At 35.6% G+C, this 21,223-nt stretch overlaps 1 protein-coding gene across 7 annotated transcripts in view; it reads right to left on the reverse strand.

Moving 5' to 3' along the window:
* GDAP2 (ganglioside induced differentiation associated protein 2) overlaps positions 1–21,223 on the reverse strand; it is an 81,179-nt gene that overhangs the window by 14,640 nt on the left and 45,316 nt on the right. For 4 of the 7 annotated variants that reach the window (XR_004806461.2, XR_004806459.2, XR_004806460.2 and 1 more), the window contains exons 11-14: positions 21,040–21,179; positions 20,335–20,389; positions 9,693–9,836; positions 6,655–6,875 (exon numbers count right to left, since the gene is read on the reverse strand). Coding sequence is in view for 3 of the 7 variants with exons in the window: in XM_025453379.3 (XP_025309164.1) it covers positions 6,828–6,875; positions 9,693–9,836; positions 20,335–20,389; positions 21,040–21,179 (387 nt within the window). In the remaining 4 variants the exon portion in view is untranslated. Of the gene's footprint in view, positions 1–2,875; positions 6,876–9,692; positions 9,837–20,334; positions 20,390–21,039; positions 21,180–21,223 lie in introns of those variants that run through there. The other 3 variants (XM_025453379.3, XM_025453380.3, XM_049096059.1) reach the window with 2 other exon arrangements.

Genomic DNA, 21,223 nt, shown 5'->3' on the forward strand with positions numbered 1-21,223 from the left:
TTCTATAAATATTTTTTAAAACAGACTTTACAAAATTCAGTGATAGCCTCACATTTCATGTACCTCCACTACCTTAATAATATGTGCAAGTATGTTTTAGTAAGTAGGGAAAGAATTTGAATTTGATACATACTATCTCTGTTAATAAATAACTGAGTTCCTCTTACAACTCTCTCCTGCTATCTTCTCCTAGCACCCAGTTAGGGAAAAAAAACGCCAAGAGTACAAAGCCCAGCCAGAGGTATGCTTGTTCATTTTTCAGAACTCCAAAACTTATTTTAGAAAGCTAAGAAAAGATAGAAGACTTACTTGAAACTATTTTAAAGGACAGAACAATTTTTAAAAATGGGTTTCACAGGTGAAAATTAAGATGTTTGCAGACTATTTTTCAGAACTATCAAGGATTATAATAGTGGTGGGTGGAAAATTCTTTTTTCTGCAACAAAGCTGCATTGAGATTCAGGAAGATCTCATGTTATCATTAGTTACAGATGATAAATGTGCAAGAGCACAGTAATGTACAAGTTGAGCCTAATGATTCTAATATCCTTTTACTGGACTACAACCTAGCATGGCAGCCTTTAAAAAAAATTATATTTACCTTGTGTCAATTTCCTAGCACATTACACAACTGTTTAAAAAAAAATTAGCCGCTGCCCACCTCCAGAGAAGCATCATTAATTTTATGGTAAGAACTTTTGAGAAAATACAATTTAAAATTAAATAACTTTTTAAATAAGCAACTTATATTCCTGTTTTATATTATTTTTTATGAGTATAAGCTCTGAAGTAGGACTTGGATTTGAATCCTGATTCTCTCACTCAATATATAAGACAACATATATAAAGCACTTAGCAAAGTTGAAGGCACATAGTAAGTCCTCAAATGTTAATTATTATTATTATTTCTAATCAAAGCAATGGTAGCTCCCTTTTATAAACACTTACTATATGCATGCTTTATAAGTATTATTGCAGTTATTTCTCTTAATTATTCAATAAGATTATCTGTTTAACACCTGACAACCCTGAGGTTCAGAAAAGGCTGAGAAACCTGCTCAAGGTCAGAACCCCAGTGTGTGAAGAACCAAAGCATCAATGCTAGCTAACCATCATTAAAAATTCTTGTGTGTGTGGGAAGGGAGGAGTGAATGTAAGTGAGTGAGTATGTGTGTGTGTGTGTATTTAGTAGGGGATCCACAGGTATTCTCTGACAATTAGACATTTCTCATGATGATAGAGAACTTAGAAATAATTAATATAATATTTTGATTATTTATTGACATACCTGCCTTAAAACCAAATATTGCCAGGACGTTTCAGTGCCTAGGTTTGCATTTGTGTTTACTTGCACAGTGAAGTCGGGTTCTGCTTTAGCTGTGGGAGGCTTATGGAGAACATAGAGAACAGAGAAAGTGTTTCCCTTAATAGGGAAAGGATGCAGTCAAGCTAGATGAAGACCATACATCACTATGTACTAAACAAATGAAAGAGTCTGAACTGAGAAACACAGTGGGAGAACTGAGTCACCACATGGCACACAGCGCATGGCAGGTGCATGCTGACCTCAAAAGAACCTGTACTACAGTGTTCCATGCCATAATCACGGTACAAGTGACCGTTTTGTTTTGGTAAAATGTCATCATCCATCATATTTCACTAATTTTTTTTCTAAATTTCGTTAGTTTTGCTTTTATCTATTTATAAATTTCTTTGGCTTTATACTTGTGCAACAGCTATAAGCATAAAGCATTATATGTAGCTTTATGTTTACATATACTTAGTTAACATAATAAAGAATGGAATAAAAACACAGGAACTAAGAGAGCCTTCCTTAGTCAAAGGGGATGTGCATTATTCAAATTGAGAAACACTGCTCAGTACTGTCCTGCTTGTGTGCGTGGGCATCAGCAGGTCATTTAACCATCTACTTCATAGGATTTTTTCTAAAAATAATTTTATTTATTCATGAGAGACATAGAGAGAGAGGCAGAGACATCAGCAGAGGGAGAAACAGGCTTCCCATGGGGAGCCTGATGCAGGACTTGATCCCAGGCCCCTGGGATCACAACCTGAGCCAAAGGTAGATGTTCAACCACTGAGCCACTCAGGAGCCTGGATTTGTAGGATTAAATGAGATAATGAATATGAGTGCCTGGCCCACAGAAGGGATTATGGCAGTTATGTCTCCTTTCCTCAAAATAAGGAAAATATAGAAGCTGAATATAATCTAGGCTCTTTTATTTGTGGTCTTGGGACCAGGAGTATTGAAAATCATCTGAGCTTGTTAGAAACTGAGAATCCCAGGCTCTACCCCAGAGCTACTACTATATCAGAATCTGCATTTTAACATACTGCCAGCCAATTTAATATATGTACATTAAAGTTTGAGAAGCACTAGTCTAGATCCCCATAAAGAAGGCTGACAGTAAAATTTACTGCATTTTGTACTACTACTGTAGCTTAGTCTCAGTGATTAGAGAAAAGGTAGGTGTAAATGATAAAACAGAATGTGCCACCTCGGGGTTCGATATAAACATTACTATTTTACTACTGTTTCATCATAAGCTATACTTACACAGAGTGGGATTCTCTTTAAATGGTATCTAACTTCTAACTCAGAAAGACCAAAATACATTTTTAAATGCAATATATACATTCTAAATAAACAAATTTTAAAATCATGTTAATAAAAATTTTAGGTCTCCTGTGCCCAATAGTAAATAAAATCAGTTATGTATGTTAAGCTCATATTTAAATATTTTGGCCCACAAGAACTGGTCTGACAAAGTACTGGCTCAGTTTATGATGACTATGTGCTTACACTAGCAAAACACTGCAAAAAAAAAAAAATAAATAAAAGTGTAACCGTGCATACAAAATGTATTCATTTTAATTGTTCAATAAAAATATTAGGTCACATTCAGTAGTTATGATTTTGTTAGTGTAATTCACCTAGAGAATATCTGCTTTTCTCCTTGAACTCAGTGGCCCTATACATTTAATGCTTACTTCACTTAAAAAGATTTGATACTGTTCCTGGAAGCAAAGAAAACAAAATTAATAACTAATATCCAAGAAAGCCACTAATATAGAAAATGACCTTAATATTATCAGCTTAAGGGCTATTTTGATAGAATCAAAGCTTCAACTATGTTATTTATCGCTCTATGTTCTCTACATATGGGCCATAGAAACCACATTCAAAGAATGTAATGCAAAGTGGATTACCATGTGTCTATACACATAATCATGTACATATGTAGGAAGGCACATATGTATGTGTTTGTTTATACATGCATATGTATATATGGTTTGGCCTAATAGGCAATTCTTATAATCTCTGGGTTTCTGATATGACCTAGATCACAGGTAGAGTCCTCCTTTAATCCTTCATGGCTTCTGGCAACCCTGAACCAAAAGTCAATCATACCATTAGGTATGCTATTAGTGCCAATATAGGTAGAACACTCAAGTGTGTGTTAATTACAATTACCGTAACTTACGAGGACAACAATCTGAAACTCACTGGTCAACTCCAAGTTTAGAGGTGTATATCCTATCTTATAGTCTTTTGGGTCTTTAATACAATCAATCCACTGTTCTTAGAACCATACAATCCTTTTCTTTCTACTACCTAAAATTCTAATAATTTCTATTCACATGCTGATCAATATAAACTAATACATACACAATCGGGAAACACATTTTTAGCTTAAATACTGAAACTACATTTTATCACTTTCCATTAGGTATTGCAAAGAAATGAAACCATTACCTACAGTTTGGATTCACTGAATGATATTCTCAGCAAATAGAAAACAGGTAGAAATAGGCAAGCCATGTTTTTCTAAACAACTGTTTACACTTGTCCGTCTCTAGAAATGCAAGATATATTAATCCTTCCAGATTTCAGATATTTGATAAAAGAATTTATACCCATTTTCCTATCAAAAATACTCTAAAAATCCTGTTCTTTAGTCTCAAACTAATTGGATCCCTTCGGAAAAATAAACATAATAGAGCACCAGCCAATGAGAAAGAAGATGTGTATTACAGAAAATCTTGAATTACTTGGTCTCTAAGCCTTAAGAGTCTAATGAAGACATTTTTTTTCAAGAGGCTATTTTCACTATCAAGAAAATTGGATATAGATGAGTTAAGAAGATCCAAATAGATGCTGAAGAAATGTACTTGTGTAAGAAAATCCTATTATGCCTTGCATGAATTAATGAATTCACCTAATATTTTGTAAGTTGTTTCTTCCTCAATTCAACTAGCATTTGGCATGACCAAAGTTTAATTAAGTACTTGGTAGTGCTTTGAATTAACATCAGATGCTAGTACTCATCTCCACCCAGTCATCCTTTTATACTCTAATGTGTCTCTGAGAATGGCATGTGTTCTTCAGGCAACCCAACCTTTTGACAAAGGCAGATATATACCGAACGTTACATAATCATTTCACTCTCAAGGTCACTGTATTCCTTTGGTAGGACTTAATCCATTCAAACAACTATATTACATAACACTTTAGACAGTTATAAAAGCATGAACTTGGTCCCATACCAAATTTAGTTTCACTGAGAAGTGCAGCTCTTATCTTTTGTCACATTAAATTATGAAATGTGGTTGGTGTATATATATAGTTCCATACTACCTTTATACCCTAGGACATCAATTGAACTAGAACCTACTATAATATAGAAGCCTTGCTTGTGTTATTAGACGTTCATATACTCATATGAATATGGCAAAGGGACGTTCTTTCAAAATTATTGCCTATAAGAAATGGTGCAAATCAATTCTCTTCCTTTCAAATGGCAAAGTAGCTTGCAGCCTCTATTATCTATAGAGGAAATGATTCAGGCCAGATGCCAATTTGAGATAGTCCACTTACAAAAAAGAAAAGTTGGCATATTTTTATAACCACTCTTAGTGCAAAGATACCTCAAATATGATCTAACAATAAATAGACTGGAAATGATGAAGCTAATTTTTCAGATTTTTAAAGCTCAAAGCTTAAGGGATATAAAGTAGTGCTGTTTAAGAGGAAGGTTACTAGTAGACATCTGACTGGCTGTCTGGATCTGATGACCTAAGTAACATACAGGAAACCCTTATCAAATAAGCATATACAAGGATAAGTGGCTTTGATTTCTGACACAAAGCAAATGTGCCCATTTCATGCAAAAGATATGAGTGCTTATCAAAGAAACATAAAGCCCCTTCTTGTTTGCACTGGAAAATAGAGGATGGGGCTAATCCAACTCGAGGGGGATTTCTCTGTCATAAAAGATGTATGTTTCCTTTATCCACTGAAGAATTAATATGGGCACAGAGGAAAAAGATCTTTGGAAGCACTGACCCTGAACACATTAGAACAGAAGAGCTCTACTTTTTCTTCTCTAAACTGCCAATGTACATGACGGAGTGAGAGAGATGGGGGCGGGGATGTAGGAATCAAAAGGAATATGAAGACACCCAGATGGAAATGATACTGGTTTGACCTCAATTCAAGAAGAAATGTTTAAAATGGCTAACAGATGCCTCTTGTTAAAAGTGTAGCACTGGGAGAGGAGTAGGCCAGAAGAAATTCTGGACAAAGTAGGAAGGAGGTCCTCAGGGTTGGGGTTTTTCAGTAACAACTCTTGTCCCAAGACAAGAAAAGTCACTCAAAAGGTGCCAAGGACAAGAGGAGTGCCTGGTAGTACCCTGAAGTACTTTTATTATCATTTTAAAAACCAACTGAGGTGACACCTACACGAACTCCCCTAGCATTCTGCATCCAGAACACCAAAAGCCCTTTCTAAATGCCAGCCTTCTATACCTCTGTGAGGTTGGTATCACAATTCTAATTTTTATTCATGAGCGAGCTAAGGCACAAATAGAGCCTGAGTGGTAACAGCAGTCTGGAATTCTGTGCACTGCAACACACTTCCTCCATTTGGACGTAGGTAAATCAAGAGACACTGCGAAGAAATGTCCTGAGAAGGAGGAGCTGTAAAGCCCAACAAAATCACAACTCTGGGGAGACAGCACACTCTCTAAAGGCTCACTGAAAATGGAGTCTAAGGAGATGCTTTTCACTTAAGAGTACTAATGAGTGCAATCCTTTAGAAGAAGGACACCAAATCACCCATGATTATAGGAAAAAGGTGGAAGATACAGTCTTCTTGTTTTCACCCACTGTTGAGACTAGAATAGTGGCAATCTTAACAAATCATATAATGCAAAATCTTAACCTTAACTGGTGTAGTAAAACGCTAAGACCTGTATTTTCCTAATGATTTTGATGCTTTGATCAGATACGTTCCCACATCCTTAATCCCAGACAATTCTTTTTTATCATAACTAAATTATCTATAACAAACATAATGCCAGGATCTGAAGCAAACAATGCATATGGTCAGCATACATCGGTTCTATATATTTTGAGAAACATTTAAGTACACAAAGGAAGCGTGCAATGTTAAAGAGATGGCATGAACAACATTGGTGGCTTGTCTAATGGAAAATCCAGTGTCCTTTCAGGAAACTGAAGATACTTAAAAGTTGCTCCCCAATTTCTATTAACAACCCTCTAAAAATGAACATTTTCATTTGATACAAATATACAAATTTAAAATAAGCGTGCAGTTCAGAATGGCCTACCATTTTCAGATTGCTTATGTGCCAGAAAATATACAGTCAATAAAAAAATACCAGAGAGGTGGGGACAAAAGGCTCTCTGGATCTGAACAGCAAAAATGAATTTCACTTCAATAGGTAGCAATTTGTGGAGAAAGTGATGTCCTTGGAAACCAGTAGCACTAAAAGATGGCAGGTCACAAATCTGGTGATGGGGGATAAGATGCATAGTAAGGCCCATTTTCCTGTGGAAGAAAAAAAAGATAAGAACATTAAATAATTTAATTTAAATGGGAATGTGAAAGAAAAGGATTTATAGTCAATGAGATCGTGTATGTACAATGTCTAGCACATGCCTGACCCTGAACAAGGTGCTCGGCCTTCAGAACAGCTCCACTGCAGTCAGCCAGAGCTGGTGTAGAGTAAGCAGAGGTAATCAGGATAATATTTTTAAATAACATTATTACTTGCTGGATATTCTATATGCCTGATACTTTATAACAGCACTTTTCTTTCATTATCCCTTTATATCCTCACATAATGCTATGAGGTAGGTAACATCCTCTTTTTACAGAAGAAACTGATGATCACACAGCTTGCATAACTCACCGAAGTTCACCTCACAATGACCAGAAGTGCCTGAATTTCAATCCTCATGTATTCAAATTTAATGCCCAGTTTATTTTGTTAGACTGGGTTGTCTCACTGTGTGCCAAATCTTAATATAGAATGATAGAACAAAACAGAAGAGTAAGGGCAAATTTTCTGACTTCATTTGGCTAACTTCATCTTAATAAAAATGAAGACAGTTAACTTTATGGTAGATGGACCTCTGATTACATTTATGGGACTTAGGATTCATTTCTCATTTTTAAGGAAAGTATCTGACAAATTGTGTTTTAGTAAACCATAAACAGAAATGCTTAGCATTAATGTAGGTAATAGGAATGGAGAATGAGAGATGAAAATAGCAGTGCTTTGGGGCACCTGGGTGGCTCAGTTAGTTAAGGGTCTGCTTTTGGCTCAGGTCATGATTCCAGGGTCCTGGGACTGAGCCCCACATTGGGCTCCCTACTTAGTGGGGAGTTTGCTTCTCCCTCTTCCCCTGCCTGTGCTCTCTCTCTCTCTCAAATAAATAAGATCTTTAAAAAAAAAAAAAAAAAAAGAAAGAAAGAAAATAGCAGTGCTTTGTGGTATATTTACATTATTTGTTATGAATGGAGCATTCACTCTAACTGGTTTTGAACATGGTAGGTGGTTAAATGTTATTTGAGTAACTAAGGGAATCAAAAACTTTTTTTTTTTTTTTTAGAGACAGGGTGAGCAATGTAGGGGATAGGGGAGGAAAGGAGAGAGGGACAGAGGGAGACAGAATCTCAAGCTGACTCCACACTGAGTGTGGAGCCCAACATAGGGTTGGATCTCACAACCTGGAGATCATGACCTGAGCGGAAATCAAGAGTCCCACGCTTAATCAACTGTGCTGGCAGGTGCCCCTAAAAGCTCTGAAATTTTTCAGAGCAGATGCTCTGGAGTAAGATTGATCCTGGGACCATAGCCAGGAAAATAAGAGAAGATCTAGGAAAATTTACTTTCTGATTATAAATTTGACCAGGTATTAAAAAGATTTTTAAAAATTAGGTAGAAACAAATCCCAGGATTGGTTGCATTTCAGGATACTTGAAAAAAATTAATGAAAACTTTTTTTTTGTACTTCAGAGTTTCCTATCAAGATCTGTTATACTAACCACTCCTATATCCTCACCATGCATGGAAACCATGCTTAAGAAACATGCCTGAAGAGAGAACTCTATTTTGAAGTTCATCTGAAAAGAAATGGTTCACTATCCATCTTTAAGATTTCTCCATTCCATTCTACAACCATATGTTTTTAGGTTTCTATTATCTACATTAAATTGTGATAAAGTAAGAAGGGCGAATCTAATTCTTAATGCTATGAAATAGAGCTTTTTATATTAGTCTCACACTGTGCAAAAGACTGCTGAGCAATCTATTTTCTCTATTTCTGGAAATAGTCTTAGAACTTTGAAGAACTGTTGCCAAATTTGTATACTCTCTTCTTTGACTAAATCTTGTATCTGTAAGAATGCTGACCAGGAGCCTTTCTGAAATGGTCTCTGTAACATTTTGATATAGATAGATAAAAATTATCTTCTAATCACCTTCAAAGGTTCCTTGCATTCCTATAAAACTTATGTCACTATTCTAAGTCACCCAAGACCTAGAAAATAGAAGCCCACTGAAACCAGCCAACAATGACACATCATGCCCTGTCTTTTCCACTACATGCAAGGCACAGCTGAACATGATAATAAATTAACCAACTCCATACTCAATTCCTTTTCTCTGATTCTATTTTTCATTTCTCCCAGCAAAGGAAAATATTTCCTTACAAGGTAATATCCAACCGCTTACTGGATCTCCACCTCAATCAATGCTCCACGGGGTACCTGAAACCTAGTGTGTCACAAACCACACACCACCAATCTCTTCTCTTCCACTTCCTCCACCCCCTCACCCCAATGTTCTTCCTCCAAAGAACATTGTGGTCGCAATACCATCCAACAAGTTTCCCACAGCAGAAAAAACTTTGGTAGTCATATTAGGCATTCTTCCTCTTTCATCTCCCCTAATGGCTTACTCAGTCACCAAATGCTGTGGATTTTATTTCCTAAAATGTCTACTTCTAAATCACTCTAAGATCTTTAAGTCATTGCCATTATCACTAACACAGAAAAGCTATTCAATCCTAAGAAAATTAGGCAGAAGTGGTAGAAAAAGGACAATATAAGCAAGGATTGGCTTCAAACCAACAGCAAAAAAATCTCTCATTGAAAAGTTTGTTGGGGTCCTCTATTAGGACAATGCGTTTTCCTAGTTACTGTAGGAAAAGAATGTTAAGTGATACTATCAAGTTTACTAAAACCTGCTAATTGCATTAATATCATCTTATAATAAAAGGATGCTGTGCTCGCAAGCAGTGTCCTATAGAATAGTTAAGCTACTACACTAGGTAAGGGGGGACTCCTGGTACTTCTTACCCTGGCATCATATTCAAGGACAAAAGGAGGAAAGTCAATCTGTTCTGGTGATATGGCAGAGAATAGCTGGTGGAGGCTGTCCACATGGTGGATTTTGTCCTTCAGTCCTGAGACAGAAAAGGTGGTAAAAAACCACGTTGATACCTGATTAATAGAAGAGAAAAACAACTTAAGCCAGTGGCCAAAGTTACAAATACAAATATGATTTTGAAGATTTATGCTAGATAGAAACTATAATTCAAAATTGAAACCTATGTCCGAAAAAGCCTTTAATAAGTAATGTTTTTTAAAGTGTGGGTTGTAGTTCATCAGTGAATACAGCAATCAGTTTAATGGATTATGAACAGTAGTAAAAACAATAAAAAAGGAAACACAGCAGAGTAACATTGTAAGGCTGAGCAAAGTGTTGCATGAAGCTTTTGTTTCTGTTAGATGTCTGTCCTATGTGTGTAGTATGTTGTCATGCGATACATGCTTCTTACTGTGGGCAAAACCCCTACACTATTTGGTAGAGTAATTGATTCATTGGTACTCTGAAAATGGTTAACATCTCCAAATTCACAAACTCTTTTTTTCAAGTGAGACTGAAAATAAAGTTTTGTCAATATTTGATACATTACATTTATTTTTCAGTTGACACCTGGCATGTGGTTTCTTTCTTAGTCAGGCAAAGCAAATCTCCTGTGGGTCTGGAGCCACCTTTGCTCATTTCACTTTATAACATGCAATCTATAAAAGCTAGTCAGCAAATTTGTTGGCTTCCGAAAAAGCAAAAATTCTTAGTAGCAAACAATACTGACATAAACCAGGCAACAGCTAGAACTCACAAATTATTGTTCATCTATCTAAATTGCCAATCTAATTAGTTATGTATACCAATGGCTTACACAACAGTTTTGTAAGGTAGGGACAATATTGTTGGTATCTCCATTTTATTTACAGAAGGAAGCATGTATATAAACATGCACACTGGCATAGTGTACGACAAATGCATGTAACTGTATATGATACATACACAACACTCTGGGCATCTGCCACTGATGCCAAACTTATCACATTTACCAGGGGTGTTCCAAGCCTCTCTCATATTTCATGCCCCTAATATGACATATTTCCTTCGTGCCTCCTTATAGAAAAGGCATGAAAGTATAGAGACAACACTGCACTAACTTATCAGTATCCTATCCCAAAAATGCACTTGGTAGAGACTCACTTCCATTATCATTTCTCCCTTACAGCTCTAGATTCTCTCTTCTATTGAGTTTATAACACCTGAAATTTACATTGCATTTTGAACACTTATTTCTATTTCTCAGTATTTCAGTTTCTTATGTCCATTTCCATAATCTCCCTAGGACTTGGCAGACAATCATAGAGTAATAGTCTAAAGTTTTATGAGATACAGACAGAACCATCATTCTCAAAGTATTTGATAAAGAATGAGTAACTAAAGATAGGACTTATTTTACAATGATTTTTATAGCCTGAGTCACTATTCTATTTTGGCTACACTACCAATGATTGGCACAAGGCCTCAATTATTAACATTTCCCTCTGCAACGTATCCCCTCCCATTTTACCAAGTTTATTTGGAGAGGGGTGATGGAGGAGAGAAGAGGCACTTGGCCTTGCTACAGCCAGGTAAGTTAACTTATGTAAAATTAAACAGTCGCTTACTTACATACCCCAAATCAGTTTTTGACATCAGCTTCTTTAAAGCACAGGCTGTTACATACCTAATTAACAGAAACTTCTGCAAACTAGATTAGTGAAAACTTCCAGATTAGGAGCTCTACAACCAGACACAGAAGTAGTTAATAACCAGTAAGAGCTATGAAGAGGTCATAGACATCTTATAGATTCCAGAAAGAGCTTAAGAAAATAAAAAGATTGTAGAGTCTCAACAGAGAAGCATCTGAAGGCTATGTTAAGAGATTAAGCATTTGTGCAAGGAGTTAAACATCTACTGGTCATCTATGTACTAAGCACTGAGTTATAGGTCTTACAGGATAACAAGAATAGAGCCATTCCTTTAAAGGGGGCTTGGACTGTAGTAGAGGAGCTAGATTATTAGCATAAGAATAACAACCAACTAAGACAAAATGTACTAAATGCAATGAATGGCCCACAGAAATATGTGAACACCTACACATACAAGGAGCTTCTGCTCGCTGGAAAAAGGGAGAAAAATACAGAGCTATGAAGGCCTAAGGAGCAAACTTTTGTGCCTTTGTTCTCCTGCCTCAAAACCCTTTTTCCTTGCTGCTTTTGTGTGCCTGGCAATTGTTCTTCAGAGCTCAGATCAAAATTCACCCCAGTTCAGAGGCCTTCTTTGACCACCCTCCACCCAAAACTGGAAAGGAGCTTCTAAATGTTCCAACAGTGTGTTTACTCATGTTACTGTGTAATTAGCATTCTGTATTATATTATCTATGTATATTCTCTATAGACTTGCAAACTCCCCAATGCAGGAAATGTCTTATTTAATACTATATTCATAGTATGTAATTAATGCCCAACAAAAGAAGGAACTTCATATGCACTGGAAGAATTAACAAGTGGAGGAGTAAGATTTTCTGGGTATATTATTATTACTGGGTATTATTAATACTGCTTAGGAATGGTTTAATATTTCTTCATTCTCCAATAAAAGTACATTGTACTTCAATATGCGCCTCAGTTTTTTCATCTATAAAATGAGCAAGTTAGACCTACATGATCTTTAAGGTCCCTCTTAATTGTACAGTTCTATGAAAGGACTCCTGAATATGCTACACTATACAAAATGGGGTGGCGGTGGTAAACTCAATGAGAAGGCTGGGTTGGGGAGACTAGTCAGTGACCTCAGGCGTACAATCTGTGAAAGAGAAACACATTTCTCCATCCCAATTTCTGCCATTACCTCCTTCACATCCTCCAGGTATTGGCAAGAGAAAATTACTTCAAGTAGACAGACGGCGAAACCCAGTTAGAAATATTCTGTTTAATGCTGACACTCAGCATTGTCTTCACTTTAAAAAAATTTAGTTTTATATAGCTTAACTTTTAATTCTCAATTATTTGTAGGTCATGAATATACACTTATGTAGATAAACTTGCATTACTTAGTATCTACTATTTTAATGAACTGATGAAAACTTGAAATTTGAAAAAGACTACTGTGATATTTTGTGGGTGTTGGAAATTTTTTCACAAACTATTCACAAATGCAAAGCCATGAACACAGGATCACAAAACAATATAAACTAGGAAAAGACTGTTCACACAACTGTGCACTAAAATAATATACTAGAGCCAGAATCAAGAGTGGGTTTACATTCTGTTAGTTTGCCTTATATTAGTAAACTTTGAAGAAGAAAAATAATACTGATTTATATGAGCAGTCAATTTATTACCATTTTGGGTGGAGTGGCCTGGAAAAGATCTGAGGAGTATCGAAATCAGAACAGTGTGATTCAATTGTTTTACTATCCCTTGATTTCATCTTGTTACTTTATAAACACCCCATTTAGAGTTTTTGACTTAGTATGAAAGAACAGTGGATTTCATTATACATGGGTTTTATTCTCTCAATCCTCCCTCATTTCCCCCACCCCAAAACATTATGAAGAGGTAGCATAACGCTTTTCACTTTATACATCTGTTCTTCAGCCTCTGCCCAGCCTGCCACTGACTCCTATCTGAAGCAATTCCAGTATGTGACAGCCAAAGCTAGTGGGTCTAACACTGAAATTTCTGGTAATGTGCTTCCATCAATGTTGTAAGGTGGATAAGCTATTTATAGACTCTACTGTGGAGGAGGAATTAAAGTCATATCTTAGCAAACAGTGGCTATGTATTTTTCTAAGTCTGGTACGAAGAAACACTATTCTGATAAATCTGAATTTGTAACAGAAGTAAAGAAAGTTATAAAAATGTCTATTCACTAAAGTTGAAAGAATTTTTACAACCAACACCAGTATAGACACCTCTAAGACAATCATTAATGTTTTCCTTATCACATATCTACCATCACTTATCCATCTGTTGATCCCTCCTACTTTTTTTTGCTATATTTCTCCTTATCACATATCTACCATCACTTATCCATCTGTTGATCCCTCCTACTTTTTTGCTATATTTCTTTCTTTTTTTTTTTTTTTTAAGTATTTATTCATGAGAGACAGAGAGAGAGGCAGAGACACAGGTAGAGGGAGAAGCAGGCTCCATGCAGGGACTTGATTACGGGTCCCCAGGATCACGCCCTGGGCTGAAGGCAGCTGCTAAACTGTTGAAAGAGCCCTTTTTTGCTCTATTTCCAAGTAAACTGCAGCTATCAGTAAGCTGTCCCCAAATACAACATTCGTCTTTCTAACTAGAGTTCAATGTTCGTTCAGTTTCTTTGCTATAAAATTTACATTTGATGAAGCATACAGATTTTTGGTGTACTTTTGCTGTTTAGGCAAATACATACTATACATACAGAACTCCTACTCAGATATAAAACATTTTCATTACCCCAGAAAGCTCCCTCATGCTCCTCTTCTCTTATGGCCCTCTCCAGAGAGGCAAACAATGTTTTGATTTTTTTCTACCATGGATTAGTTTTGTCTGCTCTAGAATTTCATAAAAATGGAATCATACAGCATGATTTTTATGTAAGGGTTCTTTCCCTCAACTTAATGTTTAAATTTTAAGATTCCTGTGTGTGGTTTTGTATATCAGTAGTGTGTTTTTTTTCATTGCCAAGAAACACTCCATCATAAAAATATACTAGAGTTTACTTATTCATAATCCTATTGATGGGCACCTGGGCTGTTTCTAGTCTTTGGCTGCTATGACCAAAGCTGCTATGAACATTCTTATAGAATTCTTCTTTGGCACATATGTTTTTATTTCATTTGGGTAAATACTTAGCAGTGACACTGATGGCCCACAGACAAGGTATATATTTAGTTTATAAGAGATTTTCATAACTCTTTTCAAAGTACTTGCACAGTTTCCAATTCCTACTTATGATGTAGGAGAATTCCAGCTGCTTCACGTCACTGGCAACACTGGCATTGCCAGTCTTTTAAATTTTGGCTATTCTGATGGAAGTGTAGTGGTCTCTCACTGCAGTTTTTAAAAAATGTGTCTTTTAATTAAGATGTAATTGATACACAATGCATTGCACATAACTGAAGTATACAATTTGTTAAGTTTTGGTATATATATATATATATACATATATATATATATATATATACCCATGAAAATGGTTTCATATCATAATCAAGAAAAAGGACATAGCCATCACTCCCAAAGGTTCTCAGTATCCTTTGTAATTCCTCCCTCCCACCCCTTTTCCCTGCTCAGAGGTAATCACTGCTCTACTTCCTATAATTACACATTAGATTGTATGCCCTGGAATTTTATATGAATGAAACAATGTGTTATACTTGTCTGGCTTCTTTTACTCAGCATAATTATTTTGAGATTCATTGTGTTGCTGCAGGTATTAACAGTTCATTCTTTTTTACTACTGAGTTGTATCCCAAACTATGGTATGGATATACCATAGTTTGGTTATTAATTCTTCCAGTGATGGGTATCCAGTTATTTCCAGTTTTGGACTATAAGCATCTGTGTAGAAGTCTTTGTATGGATATACTTTCATTTGTCTCAGATAAATACTAGGAGTGGAATGGCTGGTCACATGGTAGGTATACCTTTACTTCTATAAATAAACTGGCAAATTGTGTTCCAAGGTTTCTATAACTCGGATCACTGATCCAAATATAAAATGTTATAGCATATGAGAATACTAGTTCTACATTCTCACCAACATTTGATATGGTCAGTCTTTAGCCATTCTAACGGGAGTGCAATGGTATATCATTTGATTTAATTTGCACTTTCCTAATGACTAATTATGTTAAACATCTTTTTATGTGCTTATCTGACATTATACGTTTTCTTTGGGGAAATATTTGCACAAATCTTCTGCCATTTCTAAATTGAGTTGTATCCTTCTTAGTGATTTTTGAGATTTCTTTATTTATTCTAAAGAGAAATCCTTTATCAGATAAATGCTTTATTTACAAAGATTTTCTCTCTGGCTGTGACTTGTCTTTTTACTTTACTTTCTTAACCATCTTTAAAAAGGCAGAAGTTTTTAATTTTGATGAGGTCTAATTTCTTTTACGGATTGTGCTTTGGTGTTGTATCTAAGAAATCTCTGTTTTATTCAAAGTCACAAAGCTTTCTCTCTTATATTTTCTTTTTAGAAGTTTAATAGATTTACATTTTACAAGTTAGGTCTTTGATCAATTTCCAGTTAGTTTCCATGTGATGCAAGACATGGATCAAAGTTCATTTTTTTTTTTTTTGTATATGGGTATCTAATCGCTCCAGTATCATTTATTGAACAGACTGTTCTGACTTCGCACTCTTCTCAAGTACCAATTATCTATATACACATGCGACTATTTCTAGATTTTCTATTCTGCTCCACTGATCTATATGTCTATCTTTATCCCAATACTTCACAATGTCTTGAGTACTGTAGCTTTAGAATAAGCTTTGAAAGCAGGGAGTGTTGGTCTTCCAACTTTGGTTTTCTTTTAAAATAGTTCTGACTATTTAAATTCTTTGGATTTTTATCAGTCAATTTCTACAAAAAAAGCTTGCTGAAATTTTGGTTGCCATTGAATCAACACATTGAACAAGCACAGAATTTCACAATGTTAAGTCTTCCAGTCCAAAATATGTCTTCCTTTACTTAGGTCTCCTTTAATTTCTCTCATGAATGTCTTGTACAGTGCACAAGTCTTCCACGTCTTTGGTCATATTTATCCTTAAGTATTCAATATATTTTGATGCTAGTATAAATAATATTACTTTTAAAATTTCAATTGGATTATTTGTTGCTAAAATATACAATTGATTTTTAAATAGTTATTTTAAACCCTGAAATCTTGAAAAAACTTACTCATTAATTCTATTAGTTTTCCTGAGGATACTACAGAGTTTCCTACATAGATGTTCAGTCATCTGAGAATAAAGACAGTATATTTACTCCGCTCTATATCTAGAGGCATTTTATATCTTTTTCTTGCCATATTACTTACCCCGGTTAGAACTTCTGGTACAATACTGAATAAAAGTGGGGAGAGCACACATTCTTGTAAAGATATGCTAAAAACCAAGCTAATCCTTCTGTCTATCTCCATTAAAGAAAAAAATTTCAGTAGCTACCAGATGAACAAAATATAAATGGATGATGAGATGTGGGGAAATAGTCACGTACTATCTCTAAGTGCTACAGAAAGAAAAAATCAGCTACCCACCGAGTTTAACAAAATAGTGGAAAAGCTGATAATAGTATCTGATAAGACCATGTAATCAGAACTTAACTGAACAGAACAGGAAAAGCCCTTCATTTAACAAACTGTTCCAACACTGTACTTTTTTTTTTTTTTAAAGCCTGGCCAAACAGTATTCTCATAAGCATAATTAGCACTTACTAAGGGACCAAAAGGAAATTTGTAACTTTAAAAAAAATTACTTAAAATATTTCATGCAAATTTAAAAGATAGTATTTGGATGAGAAATTCAATAATTTTGTAAACAATGAGAAATCGAGAAATCCCAAAGTGAAAACCATTCTTTCAGTGAAGCCTTCATTCATCTCTTAATTATGAAGTGTAATGAAGACTTTTTACTACTTATCTTACTTAATTTCTCCACAGTGCTTTAAAATAATGACTGCTTCTACTGTCTTTGATACTTTTCTTGTCCACTGGCTCCCAGAGCATTAGTCAATCTTGGCTCCTCTGCTGATTTTTAGATTACTTCTCCTTGATCTCCTTCCTTGATCCCACGGCTCTCTCTTTAGCTGTCCTCTTTGCAGCTTAATTCATTAACATATTTAAAGAGTGAAAGCTCTATTTACTTGATGGGGACTCTCAAATTGATATCCCAATCCATGATCTGCTTTATCTGATGACACTTAGGAGTCATGGATGACACAGTCATTTCTCTCACCCCTACTCATCTAATAAGTAACTATATCCTGGGCTTTATGCTGAAATAAATCCTCTTTTTCTCCAAATCCCACTGATATAATAATAATAAAAAAAAAGCATTTTTTTGTTTTGATTTGTTTTGCCTAGACCTGAGGTTGGTCAACTTTTCAAAAGGCCCTAAAGTATAAATTTTAGGCTTCTTATATTACCACTCTAAGAAAATGTCATTAGGCAGGCCTGAAGAAACAGTGCTACACTGGAGGCAGGATGAACTGAAATAGAGGCACTGGGACCAATGGCACAGGCATGGATTGGGATGACAGTAAGCACACAGAACTGATGTAATATGTTTGCCTGGTTCCTGGCTTAGGCACCTGAAGGGCAGTGGTCCCATTTACTAAGATAGGAAACATAAACAGAAGTTTGAGATTGAGTAGGGGAAGAGGACATAAGTAGTCTGTTTTTAAAATGTTGAACTCCAGGTACCTGTAAGACATCTAAGTGAAGGATCTAATCAACAGCTCAACATGCATGTCTAAGCACAGGAATGATGATGATGATAATGGGAACATTTACTGAGTTTTTATTATAGGTCAGGTAATGTTTTAAGCATTTTGCACATATTAATTTTATCCTTCCAATAACCCTACAAGGTGGGCACTATTATTATAACCACTTTACAGAAGATGAAATTAATGCACAGAGAGCTTCCATAACTTGCCTGAGATGATAAACTGGTAGTTGGTAGAGTTGGGATTAGTAACTCATTCCCTGAGTCTTGGGCCTATTGGCTTCACTGCCTCTCCTGACATGTGTTTGGGAACTGCATATAATCTTGAGGGTTGTTGAAGACACAGGAATGAAAGAAGGTGATGAAAGAATGAAAGAAAAGGATGAGAGCTTGGGAACATTAATACTCAAAGGATGAGCAGAGAGAAGGCACAGCACAGGGGACTGAGAGGTAGCAGCTAGAAGTGGGAGAAAACTCAGCAAAGTAAGTTTCAAGGAAGCCAAGACAAAGTGTTTCAAGGAAGAAGGGACCATCTGTGATCAAGGCTGCAGGGAAAACAGGTAGGATAAAGATGATCAGTGGTTTTGCTGCAAGTAGCTTTAGTTGTCAGAGTGGGATTTGAACCAGAATTTAAGGTATCCAGAAAATGGAAGACAATGAACATAGATTGTAGATCATACTAAAAATTTTAGTTGTTAGGGGGAAGAGAGAGAAGTGAAGGCTTTAGTATGTTTAAAAGTGGATGATTTAGATCCAGAAAAATGGGAGGAGAAAGATAAAAATTGCTAAAGAGAAGGTCCTGAGGAGATGGAAATATATTGTGTTGTTATGAGTGGAGACTCTACAATTAAAATGTCTAGATTTAAACCCAGCCTCTGCTACTTAATAGTTGCTTACCTTGGAAAAGTTATTTAAACTCTCAAACATCAATTTCTTTGCCTGTAAAATGGGCATAATACTACTATCTCCTTTGTAGATCTAAGACATAAGCAAGATAACCCATGGGAAGAGCTGGAACATACTAAGTGCTTAGAAAACATTAGCTATTATTACTATTAGATCCAGATTACAGCTAGAGGGGCTGCTCTTCATTAAGAAGAAACACAATTTTATGACAGAAAAGGAAGCAATGATAGGAACAGATGGCAGGTAGGTCTGGGGGAGAAAACAGACAGCTCTTTACTGATGTTTTAAATTTCTTGGTTAAGAACAAGGCCAGATCAACATCTGGAATGAGGATCTGCTGGTAGGAATGGGCTTGAGGACAGTGGAGAGCCCTGCTGGGACACAGTCCAGTGAAATAATACAGGCCCCTTACCAGTGAAAGCTCCATAAGTCTGCTTAGAAGCCCAAAATCACATGGCTCTAAGACTTCTCCACCTGTGCTCAGCAACCCAGATATGGGAGTGAAGAAAGCAGAGTTATGAAATATCTCATGACCAGGTTTTGATGGGCAAGGGTGATGAAAGAATAAGAGATCACAGGTTATTTTAGGCATTAACAGCAATGACTGAAATGACAGAACATGAGTTTTAGGCTGGATAGATAAGGAAATAAAGACAAAAAAAAAGGTATTTCAGAAGGACTAAAAGAGTATATGTCTTGATGAAGTCAAGATGTAAGACTGGATATTATGGAGAGTAAAAGAGCAAGCTAGCTGTATTCTAACTCCCACAAGTCTTGTAGGCTAACACAAGGTAGAAAATTAAGTAACGAGAATGAAAAACATAACAACAGAAGACTGAAATATTACAGGAGTACAATGCAGGAGTACCTACTAGTTGCAGAATTAGTCGGGGAAGGTTCTTTATGGAAAGCAATTGTTTGAAGCAGAGATCTGAAGGGCAAATAGAAGTTAGCCATGAGTGGAAGAAGGAAAGTATATTCTATATCAAGGGTATGAGAAAAGCCCAAAGAACAAAGAGCACAAAGAGGCTTATATGAATTGCCTACAATGACACTGGAGTTAACATGGGACCAAAGTGTTAGGACCACAACTCAGTACCACTTAAGATGAATGGTAAACAAAGAAATCAGCAGTCACAGGGGTGATAGTAAGAATCAAGATCTTGAAATAGAGCTTAATATGTGGGCATGCAGTGCACTAAAATTCAAGATTTAGCCAAAAAGAAACACACTGTACCTTTGAGCGAAATGTTGGATGAACAAAATAAACAGCCTTCAAATTCCTCTTGTATCTGATTTGAAATAAAAACAAGGGTCAGTATGTCATGTTATGGATAATGAACTCTTTGCTAGAATACAGAAATATAGGAAAAAAATTAAAAATAACTCTACTTATTGAATTTTAGGTAAAATGTCAAAAAATGATTCAGAGAACATTTCATTATTTAAAGTACCTGTTTTATATAAGATATTGTTACTCTTAGCCGTGACAGACCCATCTACAGGTAGAACAAAGTAAAATCATATTTAAGAAATTTTTTATATATTGCACTAGAATCTCTGGGATCAGAGATTAACATACTCATGGGTCACTGGGTCAAATGAGATAATATTTATAAACATATTTTGATAAAAGTAATAGAACACACCTTACTAACGGAAAGCATTGTTTTTGTTACTTTATATACAAAGATTGGTAATGATCCCAACCCTTTTTCAAGATGTTTAAAAGCAGGGAAAAGCTTACACAGGAATGTACTTAGATGCAAAATGTTAGAGTTAAGAAGGGCCTCCCCACATAAAAACATCTTATCTATTTTTGATAAAAATCTATGTTATCTGTGAAATCTTTTCACAGAATATGAGCAATGTTTCCTTATTGATTAATGTTAGGAAAGAAAGAAGCTATCTCCCCTCTTCATAATTTGCAAAAATAACTAACTTGACATCAACAACATCGTAGAGTTTCTTCAGGAAGTCAGAGTCCAGGTGATTGTATTCGCTGGTCAGTGTGTGAAAATATACTAATACATATTCCTTCACAGCAATGTGATCCATTACATGGATAAAATATAAGAGAGCCTAGGAAAAAGAGAAGTAAAAGTAAGATCATCTTGCAAGGTGGT

This window comes from Canis lupus, chromosome 17, assembly GCF_003254725.2.
Source record: "Canis lupus dingo isolate Sandy chromosome 17, ASM325472v2, whole genome shotgun sequence".
Classification (NCBI taxonomy): Eukaryota; Metazoa; Chordata; class Mammalia; order Carnivora; family Canidae; genus Canis; species Canis lupus.